General features: G+C 32.5%; 2 protein-coding genes and 1 pseudogene across 7 annotated transcripts; 1 reads left to right on the top strand and 2 right to left on the bottom strand.

Moving 5' to 3' along the window:
- The first annotated feature begins 7209 nt into the window (after positions 1 to 7209).
- Positions 7210 to 10301, top strand: LOC114410442 (E3 ubiquitin-protein ligase RING1). 6 transcript variants are annotated; one of them, XM_028374387.1, is made up of 4 exons: positions 7210 to 8086; positions 8953 to 8991; positions 9207 to 9331; positions 9919 to 10301. In XM_028374387.1, exons 1-3 carry the CDS (start codon positions 7228 to 7230, stop codon positions 9239 to 9241), a joined length of 933 nt encoding a protein of 310 aa, XP_028230188.1. In that variant the 5' UTR covers positions 7210 to 7227; the 3' UTR covers positions 9242 to 9331; positions 9919 to 10301. The 6 variants fall into 6 exon arrangements, with proteins under 6 accessions (XP_028230188.1, XP_028230187.1, XP_028230184.1 ...); XM_028374386.1 differs by having other exon boundaries at positions 9204 to 9331; XM_028374383.1 differs by having other exon boundaries at positions 7210 to 8212.
- A 155-nt stretch (positions 10302 to 10456) lies between these two features.
- On the bottom strand, positions 10457 to 14796 carry LOC114410444 (annotated as a pseudogene).
- A 3191-nt stretch (positions 14797 to 17987) lies between these two features.
- On the bottom strand, positions 17988 to 19490 carry LOC114410441 (ethylene-responsive transcription factor ERF014-like). Its single transcript, XM_028374381.1, has one exon. It carries the CDS (start codon positions 19254 to 19256, stop codon positions 18558 to 18560), a length of 699 nt encoding a protein of 232 aa, XP_028230182.1. The 5' UTR covers positions 19257 to 19490; the 3' UTR covers positions 17988 to 18557.
- Between the last annotated feature and the right edge of the window lie 3662 nt (positions 19491 to 23152).

Below are 23152 nucleotides of genomic sequence, written 5' to 3'. Positions count from 1 at the left end.
TATATATATATATATATATATATATATATATATATATATAATTGTTATGGCTAATGAACATTGTTATGTAATTATTATGATATATTTGACTTGTATTTTTGTGTTTTTTTTTATGGATTTTGTCATTTTGTGTGTATTTTGAATGTGAAGAATATATAAAATTATGTAATAAAACTACGATATTATATTTTTTGATATTATTATTATTATTATATTAATATACCAGTTTAACTATAATTCAACAACAACTAAATCAATAAACTTTAAATTAGTATCTTGATTGGTTCAACCAATTGTTTGGTTTTTAAATTATTATTTTTAATGTTGCTTGTTAGATGATGTTGGTTGGTCAAGGCTAAGTGAGCCGGACCAAATTGACAGGTTTACTTGCTACAAGACATATGAGAGCCTCGTTGCGCAAAAGGTGCATTTGATGAGCATCTTGAAGTCTATTTTTTAGCACTCTGAATTGAAGCTGCGTGTGTGAATGTGTTGTTAATATCTAGCGTTCTCTCTCTAATTCCTCTTCCATTTCACAGGCTTTGCGTATTTTGTTAATTTGTTTCTTCCTAATCAGGAGAAAGTGAAGGGTAGCTTTGAAAGTCACCGAAAGCTAGTTGTAAGAAAGCGGTAAGTAAAGGCCAAATATATTACTCTATTCATATGCATCAAGCCATTGTGAAACTACACAACATTAGTCTTTCTTTTGCATTAGCGTATTCCACTGTTTATGATGATAAATAAAGAAAAAAAAAAACTATCGTTTACGTGGGTTAAGAAATGTTATTTGATGGGCACATGACATGTTTCTTTTTATATATACCCTTTTTAAGGAAATTATAGTGACCCCTTTAGTTATATACTTTTAGAGCTTGCATTATTTTGACAAACAATTATTGTGATAAAAATGTATATCGGATGTCCTACAATAATTCTCAATTTTAATTAATCATGCATTTTCGAATCTGATATATACTATATGAGTAGTCTTTTAGATGGTCTCCATCACACCAAAGAGAAAAGAAAGAAAACAGGTTGGTAGGCTTATAGTTTGAATTATTGAATTCCAATACTCAAAAAGGGAAATGATATTGTCTATTGATATACCTGCCTAAAACAGATAAATGGGACAACTACAATCCAACTCAAATTCCAGAGAGTGACGAAGGTGTAGCTAGCTTAACCCTCATTGTTAATAAAATGAGAGATAATTTTGCTAGCCCAAAAATACTCATTAGTTAATGGCAATGTGTGTATCGTACAACCATATATACATGGATATGTTCAGTTGAAACCGGGGAAGCTGTCTGCTTTGACCTGATAGTGCTAAGGGAGATTAATATAAGGAACTGAAAAAAGTGTTACGTACATAGTGACGTTTGAACCTTTGAAAGAGAAAAGGAACAAAGCCTTGTCCTTATATAGTTCCAAGTTGCTGAGCGGGATGACAAAAATAAGATGTAAACTCAAAATCTTAAAGCCCAGATGCTGAGAACCTTTTGCTACATATTTTCTCCTGCATAATTTTTTAGTCCTATCTTAGTTACAGCGACTAATCAATAATCATAGTCATCAACGTGGAAAGATTATGAACCAGCCACTTGGGTGCTGTGAGTGCGCAAGTCAATTCACCTAATCCAATTGTCTTTCTTGGCTTTCTTATACGCACATAGTAATTTTCTCTATTTTCATTCGTAAACATTTTTTTTAAACTACTCCTATATAAAGAAAAAAATATATTATAGCTTTGTATCATTTGAATGATACACAACTATACCTTAGGAGTTTTTTTATTTATTTTACAGGGTGCGTTAGGAGTTCTTTATAATGTTATAATTGAGAAAGCCTATACTTAACTTCAAAAAAAAAAAAAAAAACAAGAGAGAAACCCTGTAATAGAAAAATGTTAACCGTACGTACACCTATTATTAGGTTTTATAAGTAGAAAGATGGAAAAATAAAAATAAGAGAGAGAGGATCGGAAATCATAGATATAATAAATGATTGATGAAAAATGAAGAGATATATAAAAAGAAAAAAATAGGAGAGAAGTGAAATAGAAGAAAAAGTATGTGTATTGTAATAGCAACCCTATTTAATATTAGGTAACAAAAAAATTATCTTATCCCAAGAGTCAAGAGCACATAAAAATCTCCTGAATTCTAAATCTTGTCATAGACTCATAGGTTAGTTGATATGATTATCGCAAATAAATTACCAATAACATTTTGAAAACCTAGCTTAATTTGACCACAAAAAATATTACTTTCATCTTTTCTACCTCATGTCATTATTACCCCGCCTCATTTACACTTTGCACATTACGGCAAAAAAAATTATACATTCTCTGCCTTTTATTTTATTTAGTTTCAGGGTTGAAAATTATATTAGGATTTTTAAACAATGTCAGGAATTGATTTATTTTTCATGCTTGTATGTAATTATGTAAAATAAACCATAAAATTTGTATTATTAAGTTCAGAAACTAAATCCTTTTAATTGATAAGATATCTGTATTATTCAATCTTTCTTAATTATGGCATATTTTAACACAGATAAGATTTTAATAATATTAATCTCGGAAATAAAATTCTACTAATTAGCTATAATATATAACTGGAACGATTAATGATATTTTATAAATTATCCATACTTTAGAAAAAGCATTTACCCTTTTCTTATAAAATTCAACATTTTAATGGACTGATTTACATGCTCATAATTTCTTTTAAAGTTTTTAATTCTAAAAATAAAATTTTCAATTATATATATAAAACTTTTTTTGGAACCTTTGCAAAAGTGCGAGCCTAAACTTAGGCCTCAATTGTTTGTGCTATGAGTCGGCTTCTTTAGTTTATGATCGTTCTTTAGCTGTGTGGCATGCATCATCATTCATCCCATATTTCAAATCAGTTGATGATTCACTGCAAAACACATCATTAATTAATTTTAGCTCTACCCAGATAAAAATCAACATCATTTATTTCTACCTGAAAATATATGGGATACCGGCAGTACTGGTAAAATAAATTTTAATTTGTTGAGGAAAAATATATAGAAGACGGATATCAACTCCTATTTGATGTGCTTGGAATTTGGACTACTGAAGCAAGCCTTGTGGATTGATTGAATTGAAAAGAATATCACCCATCAACATTGATGTCATAGTTTCATATGTAACTTGATCATACGTTCATTTAAGGAGTTTGTCTTTAGGTCAAAATATGCAGACATGGTCGGTGAGTTCGAAAGGTATTTCCTTTCCTTGAGAGAGAAGGTAATTGAGTGCTGCCACGACCTCTCAATTCAACAATAATGCTTTAGGCAGTGGTAAATTTGAAAATTAATAGTCCAAAGAGGAACATTTTCTAAGGAGACGTCACCAACACGTACATATTTGTCAAATAACTCATATAACATTATTTTTTTTAATTTATTTTCTTTTCCTCTTCTTTTCGTTATCAAAGTCAATGACTAACACGTTTTATACGCAACTAAAAACTCTTCTTCCACTTAATTATGTTAAAAAATAAAATAAAAAATTATGTTCCAAGTATTTTAAATATATATAGCTTTAAAATTGTTATAGTATTTCTTTTAAAAGTATATCTTGTTATATTAATTAAGAGAGAGAGACTATATTAAAAATTATCATATATTTGACATTTTAATAAGTTATTGTAAAAATTTGACAACCTATTATATAAGATAATTTATAATTAAAAATGATAGTGCAAAAAATCTTGATAATGTATTTAAATTAAATTAAATTCAATCATTTTCTTCACCTTAAAAAAATGTGGTCAAACGTAACCGTTACAAGATAGTAGTAGGACTCTGGTTGTTTGTATGTAAATACTGGGACGTTCCAACTTGAACAATGCGAACAAACCTTTTTCACTTGCATCATGTGCGAGCAAAATATACATCGATGAGAATCATTTTGGTGTCTCAGATTATCATAATTGTGTTCCCAAATTTGGGTTGAAAAACTCTATGAACATAACAGCACATAGGAACTGCGCCAGCCACTAAGAAAACTAGGCTAGTATCATCATGGAACTAGAGTCCATTTCAAAAAGGTTGTCATCACTTTATTTTTTTAACTAGAGATCGACAAAGGCCATCCGAAGTCCCACACACGGGTGTTGCTAGGTGCACCCAATATTTTCTCATTTTTCTAATTTTACCTTTCACTCTTACAGAAAAAGTTCTTCCATAAAAGTTTTTTTTTTATGGAAACGGAAGAAATTCTAGAAATTCTTCCGTAAGAGTTTCTTTTTTTTTTTTTACGGAAGAAGTTATTCCGTAAACTCTTAAAAGTGTAAGAGTTTTTTTTAAAAAAAAAATTTTGTGACAAATTAATGGATCAACTAAGACTTGAACTTGTGACTTTCAAGTTATTAACCCAACGCTTTAACCAACTAAACTAATGAGTCAATGACATTATAAAATAAATAATGTTGTTATACATAACACTAAAATTTCTAATGTATATTTAATGCGCATGTAAATTTATATAATAAATTTTTGTGACAATTAATTTTGATATAAATCATACGAATTATTTTTTAAAAAATAAAAAATATTTACTATTAAAAAATTTAATATATATTATTGATGTGTCATTAATTATTTAATATATATTTTTACGGAAGAATCTTTTCCGTAGAAATCTTACGGAAGAAGTTCTTCCGTAAACTCTTACAGAAGAAGTTCTTCCGTAAGAGTTTTCTTTTTTATGGAAGAACCTTTTCCATAAAAATCTTACGGAATAGATTCTTCCGTAAACTCTTACCGAAGAAGTTTTTCTGCAAGATTCTTACGAAATAAGTTCTTATGTAAGAGTGAATTCAAAATTGGAAAAATAGAAAAATACTGGGTGCACCAACAATATTATTGGATGCATCTAGCAACACCCCCACATGTGCGTCTAAGTTTTTGTTTTTTGTCCTCTCCTAGTACGAGTTCGATCAGGCCCTGTAAATAATCGAACCCCTGGCCTAGTTAAATCCTAACAAAGTTTGCTTAATAATCTTGCATTTCACTTTTTGGAGTGTTTACTAATCAATTGCTTCAATTGTAATTTCTTTCGTAAAATCGTAGTTTCCTTTTTCGTTCGTCCCTTTTTCTTTGTGCTTGATAAGTAGCAACCTTCTTTTTATTTAACCATGGATATATAAAAATGTAGCTTGCAATTGATCAAGAGGGAGGAAAATAGTTAAGGATCAATAAGAGCAAATGGGGGAACGAAAGAATTAAAATTCATAATGTCTCAAAGCACATATTAATTCAAATGATTCAGAGTTTGTCACACAATATATGTAGTCCCAGTCCTTGTAGAACATGGAAAGGCCTTTCTCCTAGAATCATCTATTTTGCAGAATGCATGATAGCATGGAACCAATGGTGGCCCTCCCATGCCCAATTTCGTCATCACTCATCGATGCAATACTCACTGTGAAAATCCCTAGTCCTGTGAGAGAAACAAATCTTGTTGTCCCATATGCATGTAGCTGAGGAGTTTAAAGAGAGTGTTGTTCTTTTGGTTGACTGAACAACTACACAACGTTAACTTTACCTGTTTGCTGGCTTCATGAATGAAAGGGAACAAGAATTAATGTGCAGCTGATTTGTACTTGGAGCTTCTCAGACTGGTCATGCTTAACCCATTTATCACTCGTTCATTTAAATTTGGATAAAATGTGTTTAAGGTTTCTCATTTTTTTTATTTATTAAAATTGGTTTTAATTTCTGTATTTTGAAAATGATGATTTTATTCCTTATATTATTTATAATGAGTGAATTTCATCTCTCAATTTAATAAAGACTAAAAATATAATGACCAAAATCATCATTTTAAAATATAAAGACTAAAATTAATTTTTGATTGAATGACTTATAACATACTTTTGCATTTAAATTTTTATAGCAAATTGGCATAATAGAATCAGTTCTCAAGGTAAATATAACTCTCAAGTGGCACTTGATTTGGTTTGAATGTTTTCTATTTTTAGTTTTAAATAAAATAACAATCAGAGTAAAAATATATTTATTTAAAATTTAAAAAACAATTTCTCTAAAAATATTTTAAAAATATGTCCAAAAATGGAAACAATAAATAAATGCTTTTATCCTTTTCTAAAGAATTGAAAATGCACTAATACCTTATTTTCTTCCCAATACATATATGTTTTCTAAATATTAAAAATTTAAAATGAAAACAGAAAGTAATTAAGCATCAAGTAACTTTTCTTGGGAGTTATAAAATTGGTTTGATACATGCTTTCTAAATCTTAAAAATTTAAAAATGAAAATAAAAAATAAACATTAAAATCAAGTGTGACCTTAACCTCTCCCGAAAGTTATAAAATTGATTTGATAATAAAAAGAAAAAAAATGATAAAAAAAGTCATGGATTCAATTCTTTCAGCTAACAAAAACTAACCATTAACAACTAGTTACTAAAAAAAACTTAAGTTCTCTTTTGGTGGATAGTGTCAATAATTTCTTGAACATAATACATCCTTCTCTAATCCTCATGGGTTAATTTGGACAAAGGTATAAGCTGGAAATGTACTACTTTTGATATAATCACATTGCTCGATGCCGAAGACAATCAGCTCCTTCCTAAAAAAGGCTTTAAAATTCATTGAGCTAGCTAATTTAGCCCTAGCATAACATTATCAGTTAATCATGGTAATGATTTAAGAAATAACTCCATGTATTATCGACAGAACAATTTAAATGTTTGTTAAGAGCAAATTACATAGAAAAACTATTAGTAAATTGTGTGCATATATACGATATTGAGATAAATCACTAGGCTTTCTCTATTTATAACTTGAGTAATAATATATAAATTAATATTCATATATCATAAACACTTATTCGATACTTTTAATTTTTTTTCTTATCAAATCATATCATCTATAATTATTATTTTTCTCTTAATTTAACATTGATCCAAAGCTGATCATAAAAGTACCTTGGCCTATATGCAAGGTGGTGTGTGAAATGAATCAAAGCCATGAACAAGTAAAGTACGTGGAGGTGGCAAGTGGAAGGCCAAATGAAGACTCATCCTTTTCCCAGCCATGCAAGGAACAGTGGAAACCCTGAATGGCTATAAGGAATGACTTGATGCAAACCCATAAGGCATCTTCTGCTATATATTAAGAATAGCAGACGCCATTTCCAAACCCATAATCAACTTTAAGTAACAATATGTCATTGAGTCCTCCCAGAGAGAGAAACAACAATGGGAATGCCCAAGCGAGGACGTTCCAGCTCTACTATTGCTTCCAGTGCAACCGCACGGTCCGCGCCGCACCCGATAACAACAACCCCACCCAAATCACGTGCCCGCGCTGCTTCGGCCAATTCATCTGCGAAATCAACATGCCGCGTCCAAGGCTCGTCGTGGACTTCACCACACCGGACCCCTCCCCAGAAGCGCGTTTGCTCGAAGCACTTTCCCTCATGATGGACCCTCCCATCCGCCGCTTCCCCGGTTTAATCCAACCCCAACCCGAAGAGCTCCCCGTCTACCACCGCCACCGCCGCCCTCGTCGCCGCCACCCCGAACCCGAACCCGAACCCCAACACCGCCCCCGCACCTGGATCGTTTTCCAGCCCATGGACCCATCCAACCCCTTCGAGCCCATTAACATCCCAAACCGACGCGGCCCAGGCCCAATCCACGGCCCGGGCCCAATCCCGCGCGGACTGGACGCGCGAGATTATTTCTTCGGGCCAGGGCTTAACGAACTCATCGAACAGATAACAGAAAACGACCGGCAGGGTCCGGCGCCGGCGCCGGAACGGGCTATCGAGGCTATTCCGACGGTGAAAATCGAGAGCGCGCATCTGAAGGAGAATTCTCAGTGTCCTGTTTGTCAGGAGGAGTTCGAAGTGGGTGGAGAAGCGAGGGAGCTTCAGTGCAAGCACATATATCACTCCGATTGCATTGTTCCGTGGCTGAGGCTGCACAATTCTTGCCCCGTGTGCCGGCACGAGGTTCCGGTGCCGTCGTCGTCGTCGTCGTCGTCGGAGGGTGATGAATGCGTTGGTGACGGCGGAGAAGGTAGGTTGCAGAGGTGCTTGAGGTGGACTCGTCGTTTTACTTCGCTTTGGCCATTCAATGCAAGGTATCGTCGACGGGTTCACCCTCAAGGAAATAATACTACTGTTGCTGCTTCTTCTTCAAGGGGTGAATCATACTTTATTTAATTCACTTCTTCTTATTATTATTCATTACACTTCTAAATTACTATACATGATATTAGTTGTGCTAACTCTTGTGATGGTGATCATTGATAAAATTAAATCCTTCGTTGTCTGCTATTTATTATCTAGTAAAGTGAAAGAGTTAAGTTATTGTTATTCTCCTACATTTCCAGTTATCTCTAATTCCTTGACTTCATTAAGACCATATGGACCATGGTTAAAATACATATTACTGTTATTTCTGAAATTAATAGCTAATTAATTCAAGAGCAATTTTTGCGTGTTCACAATGCTTGTAAGATCATACAATATATATAATCAATCGATCAATGGCTCATAACGATTTTAAAACAGCTTTAGTGCAAACTCTTGGATACAAATTAATTTCAATATATTTTGACCTTTTAATTGGTTGTGTTTATTGATAAGCTACTTGCTTGTAAAAATTGAGTTCGCTCTGGTTAATTCAATTTGAAACCCTAAAACTAAAATGGCGATATTAAGCTTCACTATGATTGTGCAAGAATTGTTCTCATATTGAAATATGTTTACCTTGTGATTATATGTTGATTATATATGTGATTCAAACAGAGGCAGAACAATATGAAAATAAATCTAGGAGATTTTGTAAACATTCGATCACATGTATAGTGTATTACTATTATTTATTAGTCATCAATTACGTGATATGACTCACCATTTATTTATTTTTTGGGTGACCAGGATATTCTCCATCTAACAGTCCCACATTATTCTCTAGAGGTACGTACAAACCAAATTCAACATCTTTAATTCGGCTTAGCTCTTCTAGGTTTCTCCCAACAGATTTTGAACCTAACGAGAAAAGAAAATAGAAATGCTTTAAAAAAAAAAAAAAAGTATATTGATTATATCAGATGTTAGATTGTTGCGGTTGAATATATTCGCTCATACAATGAAAAGTGAAAATCATCTTTGCATTCATTAATTTTCAGCAGCTAATCGGAGGCAGCCCTCTTGTTGCATTCTTTAAGCTCTCAAATGGTTTACATCTGAGGCTCGTCAACTGGTTAGGATTGTAACTTGCATGTAAAGGCAGTAGATTAAGATGTCACGATCACGAGTAAGTTAATTTGAAGCTCTCTTGTTTGTTACGAGAGAATTTAATATCTATATATTAACCGTGTAAAGCAATCTTACACATTGTTTGTTTGTGTAAAATTTTTTACAATGTTGTATAACCTTTTTTTTCTCTCGTTATGATGTCTTTCCAACTTTGGTTACATTATTTTTAAAACAAGTAGAAGCTAAATAAACTTTTAATCCCATAACGTACACACCTCTTTCAATTTTAGTCTTCTGAAAAAAATTCTTGTCGTTTAGTCCCTGATGGTTTTTGTCAGTTTTAGTTCTTAAAAATGATGAATCGAAAAGAAAATCTTTCAATATATAAAGAACCAATCCCAAAAGTTTATAATTTGATATTAACTAAAATAGCAATATCAAGGACTAAAGCCAAAAAACTTAACAATGAACAAAAACATTTTGCTTAAATTTAAATTATAAAGATGTATATTACAGAGACTAAACTGTTTTTATTTTTATTTTTGAGAATAGACTAAACTGTTAATTAGACCATAAATAAACTACACAGGCCTAATCAAAGGCCTTCTTCTGAATAAAGTTTCAACGGCTAATTGCGTTTTGCAGGGCTGTCATTGGCTTGCGATTCAAAAATTAATGGCCTTCAAGTTTCAATCACGTTAAAAATTGAATTCATCACCAGATTCTACGAAGTTCGAGATCTGTATAATACTGCCACTTGTCGTCCTACCCTTGTATTTCACTCCATAGATAAACACATGTATAATTTAGAAAGGTTGAGGATACATGTTACCACAAAAAGATCCCATGTCAAATTGCCATATTTGTTGGTTACCATGTTATATCAATGGGTACGCTGTAAATATTAATTTGTTATTTGCAATGACAATTACCACATGTTATCACAACATGGGCACACTTTTTTTTTTGCTTTTTTCAGTACAAGTACACTTGTTATGTTATTTGTAAATCATATATATTAATAATTACTGTGTAAGTCTAATGTTTCAAGTTTACATTTTTTTCTTCTTTTTACACAATAATTATTAATATATATGATTTACTAAAAATGTAACTAGTAAAAAGTTCATTATTTTATCTTTAAAAAAAATAATTACTATAATTTAGAGAATCTTCAAAGTAGTTTACCCTTGTTTTCAAATGACCGATTTAGTGTGACTTTTTTCATTGATCAAATCGTTTCAAATCATCTATTCTATACCAAACATTTCCCAGTATATATGAATGCTCAAACAATGCATGGTGTGTTGTCACAAACTAAACATTGAACAACTAAGTTACAATTTTGGTCCCCTCTTTTACTTTCCTGCCAGCAAATCGCAAATCATCGTGTGCTTCACATGAGCGGGGGCCTATAATGAGTACCGGCACGGAACCCTTCCGTATATGCTGTGTTCTTAAAAATCATCTGAAATAAAGAAAATTTGGTGATCGGAGACATAATTGCATAACAGGAAAATTTTAGTAGCATCTTCATATACTTACAGCAAGGTTCTTAAACTCTGCATTGAGGTTTTTCAGTAATTTGTCAGATAACACAGTACCGAGCTGCTCCCCATGTAACTTTATATTTTCATCCTTGACCTGTATGACCAAGATTCTTCAGCCTGATGCAGGACGTATAGCATAAGTTGGAATTGAAGGAAAGTATACATTTTTGTTTTACCTCTGAAAGCAATAACTGTGATGTTTTTTGCAATATCTCTTCAACGAATTGCCCAGCATCTGCAAAGGAGCCTGATGAATTAACATTTTTTGCTGGTGTCCCCCTTTGAACTTTTCCTGCCAGAGGATGGCTTGACAACTTTAGCTGCCCAGAATTTTTTTTACTTTGTTACTAATTTAGTCACTGGGATAATTCAACCACAAACAAGCTTTTTCTGCTACCCTTACGAAATTGATGAACTAATGTGCTGAACATTTGTGAGCCATAGCAAGGGTCAAATGCGAAAAATATATGTCTGAACAACTAAATGCTAAACATTGTAGCAGTCAGTAGTCGCTAATGCAACAGCAGATTGCAAACAGTAGCTTCACCCAAAGTAAAGCTATAAACCAGCAAGCACCTTTTACTACACTAGATAAATTTGCAAATTGTCTCAAAAGGATCATAATGTCAATGGTAGGTCCTCATAAACTTCTAGTTTCAAATGGTACAAAATATAATTTTAATGCATTCATTGGGCAATGACGTTTTTAAGGATGAGGAAAAAAATGTTAACAGGAAAAAAAATGTATATATATACAAGGGTTAGAAATTAATCCACTGGGAAAAACAAAATAAAATAGAAGACTGTCACTCTACAAGTGTGATCATTTCATTTCTTTATGAGACCTAAACAAAATGATTGCTTATAGAATGAATTATACATTGCTGAAATGCCTAATGCAACAATTTTGGACGACTACACATCCTTATGCTAGTCTTCAAAGGATGTAGAAGATTTTGACAGATTCTTATCAATCCTGTTAAGTGGCATCATCAAATATGGCTCTGCATTAGCTTTCTGAGGTCAAATTTAGATAACTTAAACTACCCAAGATTGCTTGCATTTCAGATACATGCATGGGAAAAGCAGATAGAGACTATTATGAAAAGGAACAAAAAAAATGAGATATAGCAAGGCACTTTTAGCAATTACAAATTTACAAAACAAAAAAACTCAAGGTCTGTGCACAATACTGAGTCTGAGTACTTCTCAAATCATAGAAATGAAGACAATCAAAACAAATAGTAGCTGTTGTTTCAATGCAAATAATAGATAAATGAACAAATTGAATAATGCAGTTAATAGAATTTTTTACCAGAAACTGTATTGGTTCCATTATCCATGGAAACATGGTTTGCATCCTCAGGAACCTGTGAAGAAGATTGTTTTTGTGGTTGATCGGGTAAGACTATCAAACCAGATGGAACTAGTGCAGCTAGATCAGGGGGTTGATCTTTTCCCACTTTAGGATTGGCCTGCAAGGAGATAAGGCAGGCACACAATGATCATCAATGAATAAATAATAGGTGAATTTTTTATTTTATTTTAAAAGAAAAAAAAAAAAAAGAGGTGCCTTAAATTTACTCACCTCCAAATCAACGTATGAGCGATTTCTTCCAATTGATTTAAGAAACTAGTCAAGATCACATGCATTTAGAGCTGCAATTGTAAAGGATGAGAGTCTAATTAACTGGGTTTTCAGTGCATCGACGCATAATGGATCTGACATGAACCTAAGACATTATTATGTCTTAATCAACATAGATGAGCTAAAAGATATCATTTGGATACAAAACACCATGAATATTTAAGTTCCAAAATTGTCAAATAGTAAGCATGAAAGAATTGGTGGACCCATGGTGTTGAACAAATACTAGCAAAAGAATTCCCTAATGTGGAGGAAATGCATCTATATAATATTATCAACTTTATAAGAGTTGAAAAAAATGTGCAAGCAGATCTTTTTTCCTTTTCATAAGAGAATCTGTTTGCTTACATATAGACATGTCATTGGACAGTGGATGGAAGAAGCAGTGCTTCTGAGACTTGAACCCTTGATCCAATAGCAGTGAAACATCTCTTCAGAAAGGAAATGATGCAACATAGAAGAAAAATAAATGAGTTCCTTGGAAATAGATTAGCTGAGTGGATCAGAACAATGTTTATAAACAGTCTAACAAGCAAAAACATAAACATGAATTCATGGCTTCAACAAGCCAGTGCACTAACAAATCAAGTGTGGCTAAGATCAACACAGTATTAATAATTCAACAGATTTAGTTCATCATTCAAGAGAAGATCATTTTAAATTTGATGGCAGGAAAGAAGCAACAACTAAATTCAAAACTAGTAGAATTTTCATGAATAAATGAAGAAACTTTATAAGAAAACTCAAAGGATAGAAGAATGTGATTTAAGACTAAAATGAGAAACCTACAACTACAAGGAAAAACAGTGATGGATGGATTTCAAAGCGAAACATCTTAATAGTGAAAGAGGGAGGGAAATGCCTTCAGTGAATAGCTCCAAAGAACAGTATTGAAATCAAATTGGGTATGTGACCAAACATTTCCAAGAAAAAAATAATTAGATATCTCATAAGCACGCAAACAAAGAACATAAGCATACCGTGCTGATTCATTCACAAGTGCAAATGGAGTGACACAACCCAAGGGTACCTGGTGAGATAAAGAAAAATAAGAGCATGAGGTAAGACAATAATTTCAGCCATGTCATTAACACAATGTTGATTCTCTTCTTAAATTTTGTAATTGATAACTTCTTGCTTAGCATATATAGAAGTAACCATTGTCATTATATAATTGAAACTTATAGTAACGACAATATCAACATTCAACATAAAAACTAAAAGGAAAATTTTACATTGATTAATAATAAGGTTCTAAATATATGCATTAGTGTTCTCAATCGCTAATTGTGGAAAATGGCAGAAAGCCAATAAAGATAATGAATATTCTACAGATAAAAGCTATAAAACAGTTTCCATGACAAAGATAGGACAAATCTTTGACCAGAGTGAGATTAACTCGATTTACCAATTTCTGCAACCAACTCAATCAGTGATTAGAGAGTGCCTCAATAAGAATTGTCTTTCTTATACACTATATAATGCATGGCGATAACAAGGTAACCGGCCTAATTTTACAATTCATATGTTTAAAAAAAAAAAAAAAAAAACTCCATAAATATGTTTTATGCAAAGACTGTCAGAACACAAGCCTTTAGAACTTTTGGTCAATTTAATGGGCACTGCTTCTTCTTATACAAGGTAAGAGTGAAAGAGAGAAATGAAGGTTCCAACAACAAAATGATTCATAGAAGAAAGGCATAGACACTTAGACAGACCTGAAGTACTTCACCCAAAGCCTCCTCAGGTGCCATTCTGAGACCACCTTTTCCCAAACCAAGCCGCTGAGATAACACTGCTCAGCTTTGAAGCAACAAATAAATCTTATCAATACCCATTGAAGTAAAGCGATACAAACTCCCTAAGGCCTACAAAATCATGCATAACTTTGGTACCAGCTAAAGCAGAAACAACATACAGCCTGCTTTTCTAGTCCTGTTTAATTTTTTTATTTTCAAAAAAGTGATAATCAGTGCATAATACGCATAACAAGTTAAAAACAAAGAGCAACAGAAATACATAGATTTTTGTTTTAGTTATCCTCTTAAATTATAAGATACCTTGAGAAATAAATTCTTGCTGAGGCCACCCCCCAATTGTCCAACATATTGAGCCAGAAGGTAAAATAAAATAAATGGATATTGTATCAGAAATAAATAAAAAATGAACAAGATATGCCTTATACCTGAGCGTCAACGGTCAAAACAACTGGATGTTCATACTGGGAAAATGGAATCTGAAGCTCCTGTGAATAAAAAAGAGAAATTATGACAACAAAAAATTAGCTTAGTCTCGTTTATGTTTGAGTTGTTCTGTGACTGATGGAATAGGAAAAGAGCGAAGAACCTTTAACCGCGCAAGAAGCTGTTGCTTGGAGAAACCCATGACTATGTGCGGCGAAAGGAATGAATGACTTGCGGAGTGGAAACTAGAAACTATTGCAATCGCGGAAACCCAAAAGCACTAATCTCAAGGCCCGTTAAGAGCTTGGCCCAATACTTATTTAGTTTTATTGAAATTGATTTTATGACTTTATTAAGAGTATCTTATCTTTTTTTATTATTTATTAAAATAAATTTCAATATGAAAAACAAAAGTAATATAACAAAAGAAAACAAGAGATACAAGAAAAATTTTAAACTAATTAAAAAATGATAAACTTACAAATAACAATAAAAGTATACATAATATAGGTAATAGAATTATGTACAGACAAAATACATTGGTATAATAATATAAAAGTATGAGTGGTATGTTGATTTCATAAATAAAACTACACATGAGCATATAGGTTTGATATGAATTTGGCAGGATTTGCCTTTAATATTAGATTTAAAATTCGATTTTTTTATTAAGAGCATTAAAATTCAACTTGATAGAATAAAACAAACATTTTTTTTATTTGGTTTTATTACTTGTATTAGATATTGAATCAGTCTATGAATATTCCTGTACATGTATTAATTGATGACACGATGGTATGCAATAAAGACCCAAAGTTATTTAAACAAATTACCGGACTAAATTTTAGGTTATATAAAGGTACGATATAATAATCGTATCAATCTTGTTGAAATTTGTTTTAATATAATAACAAATGATATTAGATATTCCAAATTTTACCACTGATTGTATTTTTTTAGTTGTGAGAATTAAACATTATTTAAAAAAATATATGATAACTTACTTATTCTTATTTAAATAATTTAGCTAAATTCCTTGATTTACCACTAATTATATGAATTAAATGATATGGAGTTATTTTAATTTAATTACTACTTAGTTCTAAGTATTGATAAAGGTTAGGTATATATATCTACCGTCTACCAAAAAAATAAAAATAAAAACCAAAATTTCACATTTACGTGTCAGAAATAGGAAGTGAAGTTTATAAAAATGGACAATCTATTATTTGCGTTGCATCTAGAAAAAAAGGAAAATCTGATAAACAAAAATAAAAAAAATTAGAGGAAATAGTTTATGTATCTATGTTGACATTCAATTAAAATTTCTCATCGTATATATAATAAATTTGTTAATTTTTATGATAAATATTTTAAAATTCATTAATTTACTATGTTTTTAATTAGTTGTCATTGTACTTAAATTTTACACTAGCTGTGTAAAAATTAAACTAAAAAAATCAATTAGTATAATAGTAATTCTTATTCATGTCAAGATAAAAAATGGTTGAGAGAAACCATGGCGTAGCACACAGTTTTATTATTTTTGAGCAATTTTTTTTATAAATATTCTTCTTTTGGCATAGTAATAATTACAGTTGGTTACAGAACTGTAATAGCGAGTGTCCAGTTTGCCAAATGCCCACTAGCTCTGGGGCTCATAGAATTCCAAATGCTCACTGTCAACACTCAACAGACAATAGTTTCAAACTTTCTCTCACACGTTTTGGACCAAATAGTTGCATTTGAGTTAAGTACTGCGGGCTGAACAGTGAACGAAGAAAATAAATACTGTCGTTACTGAGACACCTTCACGGTTAAAAATCACTTCCTGTATTATATGCAAGATAATTTGCATTAATTTGCGTTGTTTGATAGGATGCCATGTGAAACAAATCAATTAATAAAAGTTTAACTGGTTAAAATCTACACGGATTCTTGATTAATCAGCAATTCACTAAAATTATGTCTTAATAAGGCCAAGCATGGATCATTTAAATCATGCTTAATGTTGGATCTCGACCTCCCTACCCCTGCCTTTTCTTTATGGTGGGCAATTATTCTTTCTCACAATCATTATATGAGAAGCGAGTGATCCCACATGAAATACCTAACCATTGTTTATACTTCAACGTATCACTTCTTTATATGATATCGCAATCACTATACATAATGTCATTGAAACATGTCATAACTAAATTAGTAATGACAAGCCTAATAATTATGGCCTTGTCTAATTCTACAGCACCTGTTACTTTTACGAGCACAAAATGGTATACTTAAAAGTAAACTATTAGCATAATTTCAAAGGATCTAAGAGGTAAAAGAAAAAAAAATACAACAAATTTGATTGAGTCGCTTGTTAATATAAAATAAAATACCAATAATTTACAAAATATATTATAATCTTGTATTGATTGACACATTGAGCTCACATGCTGACGGCCAAAAGAAGGACACTCACATGCTGTGTCTCAAAACGCAACATTTAAATTGTCATTTAGTTATATCATTTTCATGTGCATAAAATTGAGAATAAGCTAAATTGAATCGATGCCTTAGGGACATAATGCTATGTAGGCCCAAGAACATGTACGTCGAGAAAAACAAAGGTTTCAAAGGAAAGGGAGGATCCCCTGTCCTTCTTCCTACGTATATGTGAACTAGTAATACCAAAAGCAAAAGCTTAATTTCTTGTATACTCCCTTTGTGAGAAAAAGCCTACATAGCCCGTGGAAGCCACTTTGTGTCCATGTTGAGCATTGAGACTAGTTTAGTTAGATGCAATGTAAAAAGAACAAGAGAGAATGGCATCCCATGCCTTAGCCCATTTCACAATAGGACAGGTCATGTCTGATGAATAGGCTCGGACACATGATGAGGTTCAAAAGTTGGCCAAAAAGCGTCAAAGTTTGTCTAGCCTTCTTATTGTGTAAAGAATATGACCTTGCATATAATATTCTCAACACGTTACAAAAGAAAGAATTGCTTGCATCAACAGTCATGACTATAAATTTTCTTTTTCGCTAGATATCATATGCTACTAAAGGCAAACAAAGTTGGCCCAATTAAAGAACCAAAAAAAGAATTTAAGGAATCATCATACGATCAAATCATCTTTGATGTTCAATTTCATAAATTTGTTGCCTCCACCAACTCAATTAATTAAAAGCATTGCCAAAATCTAACCCAAAACTGTGGGAGGGAGAGTGTTACAGCTCAGGGGCAGAACAAAATCGATCACTATGCACCATGCATAAAATGGAAATTAACCAGGATTTATTCCCATCTAGGAGAAGAATAGAATAGGGTATAAAATGCCAAACTTAAACATCAAAATAAGGGAACACTCTTTGTTCTTTGGGCACGCGGGAGAGCAGACAATGCTTAGAAAAGACGCACTTTTTCCAATGGTTTCAAGTTACCACGCTCTGTACATGGTTTCCTATTCTCATTGGATTGGAAATAAGCATCTCAGATACCTTCCCTTGCAAAAAAAGCCTTCCTAAAGATACTCACAATAGCAAAAGTCTCCTCCCATAGTTACATTCAAAAAACAGTGAAATGAATTGCTTATAACTAAGGATTTTGATGACTATATTATTTTTTCTCCCTTTATTCTGTGACACAGTGGATGGGAAACCATTCATGACATTGACATAACAAGCTTTGCATCAATGATACATAATTTCAGACTCCTAGAAATTCACATAAGAGAGGCCAAAAATTGTCTTATCTCAACATGAATTTCATCTAATATGCACTATTATGTAGCATAGGGTATACAAATTTTAATCTGGTTACAGTCAGTAACATCTTAAGTTATACCACTGAAGACAAACGAATTGAATTTTTGAGAAAAGAGAAATATTGTAGTTGGCTTGAATTGATTTTTTTTTTTTCTCAGCAGAAGCTCCACAAACGAATGTCACTTTCTTCGTATAGATCATCAAACAGATGAGACGAATCGAAATCGAAGAAAGCACCACTTAGCATCTGATCAATATACTTAGGGGATTGAAGACCATCAGCAAAGGTGTACCAAGGTTCCATCACATTCATAGTCATTGGTTGATTTGCTTGGTCACAACTAGTGTAGGCTTCGAAAGACGATATCAGCGATGCGTTGTCGTCGATTTGATCCGAGGGAGAAGAGACCAATGAGGGGGATGAGGCCAATGATGATGGGTTAGAAGCAGGAGGTGGGGAAGGGGGAGTGTTGGCATTGTCAATGAAACTATTTGCAGCGGCCGCAGCAACTCTTTGGATTGATTTGGGGGACATGACAGCCTCTCCTGGAATGTATTGTTGTGAAGAGCTTAAAGGGAAATTGAGATTTGCTGAGGATCCTTTAAGGCATAGAAGTGCAGCATCATAGGCTCTAGCTGCAGCCTCCGGGGTTGAATAAGAGCCTAACCATATTCTTGTTTTCTGGTTTGGTGCTCTAATCTCAGACACCCATGATCCCCAGCTCCTCATTCTCACTCCCTTGTACTTCTTCTTCTTGCAATCTGATGATGTTGATGCTGATGATGAGAGTGAAGATAACCGCATTTCCTTTGATGATGGTTCTGTTTTGATCTTGTGCTCTAACTTAACCATGATAGATGGCTGCAAGTGCAAGTGCAAAGATCCTTCTTCAGTGAATAGAAAATGTTTGAAGAGTAGTACTTTCTTTGAGGTAGGAATTAAGGGTGCGTGTTTAAGAGGTTTCTCTTTCTCTTTTTGTTGAGTACTAGTTTGTTTTTTTTTGGCTCTCTCTCTCTCTCTCTCTCTATACCTTGTTGCTGCTGTTCTGAAAGTGGGGAAAAGAATCAAATCAAAAGTGAATGTGGGGAAGAAGAGAGATCCACTATTTATAGAGAGAACCATAGAGAGGCTTGCGTCTCAAGGTAGCAACTAGCAAATCCTCGGTAGTCAAGATACGACATTGGTGCCAGATGGTTTTTAGTTTATGTCAATTTAATACATACAACTTTGTTCTTAAAATGACTTTTTTGTCCTTTCTCACTGAAGCTTCCTTCATAGGTGTAAAATATATACTTACGTCACTTACCATATATTAAGCTTTTATCTTAACAAACTAACTTGTTCACTAATTAGTAATTGCATGTTTAGTAACCTCTTTTTCTTGAAAAATAGTTAATTTTCTGAACTCTCTACAAAAGATAATACTCTTTAAACTGAACTAAACTCACAGTAAACTAAATTGCGACCATATTGTAATCATGCTGCATATCATCCACTTTTTGGCTAGAAGAATCAAATTAACTCTTCTGCTTCACTAATCTAACTGACCTGATTACTGTTTAATTAGCACCAAAAGATATATCTGGCTTGTTCTTTCAGCACATTTTGACCACTTCCCGTGGATGAGCTTGCTTCCTAGTGCATTAAATATTAATGTTCTTTTGGGAGAGTTTTGATTTGGTCCTCGCAGAATGTTAGTTTTTGGATGCTCAATGTCAAAGGAGGATTTATTCTACGGCGGTATAAAATAAAATGTGATACGACTTTTTAGTTGATAACTTCGCAGGGTGGTTAATACAACTCAAACGACTAAGGACAAGTGATGAGCAAAGTTTTCAAACGCCACGACTTATAGTTGAAGTGTGCAATCCATAGATGCATTAAACTCGAATCCTATGGACGAATCAGAAATATGAAAATAAAGTACATTAATCTTCCTGTCTGTTTTAGGTCTGACTTTGGAATAAGTCTTCATCTTTTCCCTGCTGAAACTCCAATTTATTAATCTTAGATTGAACTCCAAAAGTAAGGGCAAAATTGTATCTTTGCAAACAGCGTACAGTTTTAATTATCCACCCAATAATGTGCACATTATCATTTTTTAGACCCTATGAAATTTCCTTAAGAGTATGTTTGGATGGAGGAATTTAAAATTCTGAGGAATTTTAAATTCTAAGAATTTCAAATATTTCAATTGAAATTTTTTTATTTTCAAAATTTTGTGTTTGGATAAAAAAGGTTAAAATTACGAGGGTGAAAAAAAATGAATGAAAAAAAAGAAAAAATATTATTAGTGTGCTAGTTATACGTGTTCCTATGTTCTAAGGTCATCATGTTTCACACTCTTACACGGTGTTTGTTTGTTTTTTTGAAGAAGACGGTAAGAAGAGAATTTCAATTTCTCACCTTTTAGGAGGAAATTAAAATTCCAAATTTTTAGTTGTTTAAAATTTTGTTTTAAAATTCCAAAATTTTAAATTATTCAAAAAAAATATCCAAACAATGAATTCTAGATTACAGAAATTCAAATTATCTGATAAATTACTTTCCTCAGTTAAAATTCTCTATCCAAACATACTCTAAAAAAATTGTGCTCATTTTTAACAAAACTTTCTTTGTTTATAACATAATTTTTTCATGTATAAAAGTTTCGAATGGAAAAAAATATGCTTCATTTTATTATATGTTATCTTAAGTTGTAACTATTTGAGGAAGGCAAGATGGTTTATATGTTATTGTATGTCATCTTATAGTATAGTTTTTTACATTAATATTGTATGTAGAGATCGAGAGAGACACATTGGATTCTCTCAAAATTAAGAGGTAGCTTCCTGCAGGTGCTGATGCTTGACAGGGATTTTGAACTAAAGCTGTAATGCACAAGAAAGTTGGAAGGTAAAATATTTATGCAGACAACACTCGACGCGCAGTTCAATAGTGAACCCCATTTGCATATGCAATCGAACAGCTGTTGCTTCTCTGTACTCAGCTGCAAAACCGCGTCATGGACCCTCATTTTCTCATCGACTGTGGCTTATGTCTGTTATCCTTTTCTCTCTCTAAACTACGGAACAATTTACTAATAATTAAATCAAAGCTAGCCTCACACACCTCAACGGTATTATAACGATGCTTATGCTAACGCAACGCCTGCATAACTTGACTTTTTCACTCCTACTTGTTTTATTTATATACTTTTGAGTATGTGCCTTCCGTATCTATACTTTTATTTTTCTAACTTTTATCATATGATTGCAAGCAATGTAATTAATCTTATCAGATTCATTTATACACATATATTTAATCTAACTGTCCATCATCGCTTATGCGAGAACTATAATAACCAAAAAGCGAAATATTAAGGTTTTAACTGGAATCTCCATTCTTATGACACAAAAGAGAAATTAGTATGGTTTAAGAACACTAATAACGTGTTTGGTTTGGTGGTAGAATAATAGAATATCAGGATGAATACAAAATATAGTAAAATTACCAAAAAAACAATTCTTTGTTGCTACATAAAAATCATAGTAAAACATGTATCAGGTATAATTAATTTTTGTGTGACACAATAAGATTAAGTTTTTCTTATAAATTGAAAATTTTAATTACATGTTATATATAAAGATTAGTGTGGATTATAGTCTTGAATCACATGATAATTTTTACTTCGATTTTTACTTTGAGAAAATGCCTGCTCCGCTCACATGCTGGAGGATATGTGAGGAAAAGAAAGCGCTTTTTAGGAACAAGTGACTTAACCTGGGTCAAAGTTGAATTTTACGGGTTCAAAGGTTTCCTCTGCTCTTTTAAATATTATAAAATTCAGTCCTCATGTAGGAAACATATCGATAATCTCTATGCATGAGCTGAATATATAAAAATTCATTAACACTTGAATACATAAATATATATTTTTTTATTTGAATTAAGTTTATGCAGTAGGTAAACATGAGCGTGAGTTTTGTCAACTTTACAGCAAAGGTTTTGTAATTGTCCGCTAGCAATGATCTTCCAATGTGTAAGGAATAAGGATTACAAAGTAAGAATCCCAGATTAAAAAAAATAATTATACAGAGAGAGATGTCCATGAATTTTTTTTATATTTGTTGAAACTACTAATTTAATATCAAAAGTCAAAACCAAGTTAGATGAGCAGCCTTTTTAACATGGTTTCAAGTATTAACTGCGTTTTTTTTTATCCTTCCGGTTCGGGTATGCAACAATCATTTGGTACAATATAATCATATATACTACTATAAACTTAGAAATGGGTGTGCCAGTGCCTTTATTTTGAATTGAGAGTGAACAAAACAATTAGTGAGAGTTAGATTGATTAAAGTAATAACAAATTAGTAGTCACAATTGCACTCCCCAATGATAATGCATGTGTGAAGAGAATAGTGTCGTCAATCCGTACGTGTCCTCTCCTTCTTTCTTGCTTCCTTCCCCTGTTACATACTTGGGACTTGTAGAGAGAACACACAAAATATGGATTAATATTCAAGACATTTTGCTCTCTCAATGAACACAAGGACATTTTTTAAAATTAACAACCCAAGAAAATAACTTGATAATCGATTTATAATTGGGCGTGGCAGCTAAGAGTACGGTCTTTGACATGCCATTGATTTCATATTAATGATGCGCACATGTTCTTGCCACGCACAATCTGTTTTAGAATTGTGATCAAATATTCTGAGAAGAGGAGGCTCTGATTGTTGGAAGTTTGAAGGAAACTTCATTTG

This window comes from Glycine soja, chromosome 4, assembly GCF_004193775.1.
Source record: "Glycine soja cultivar W05 chromosome 4, ASM419377v2, whole genome shotgun sequence".
NCBI classification, from domain to species: Eukaryota; Viridiplantae; Streptophyta; class Magnoliopsida; order Fabales; family Fabaceae; genus Glycine; species Glycine soja.
Note: the sequence above shows the minus strand (reverse complement) of the source record. Positions and strands in the feature narration are given on the sequence as shown.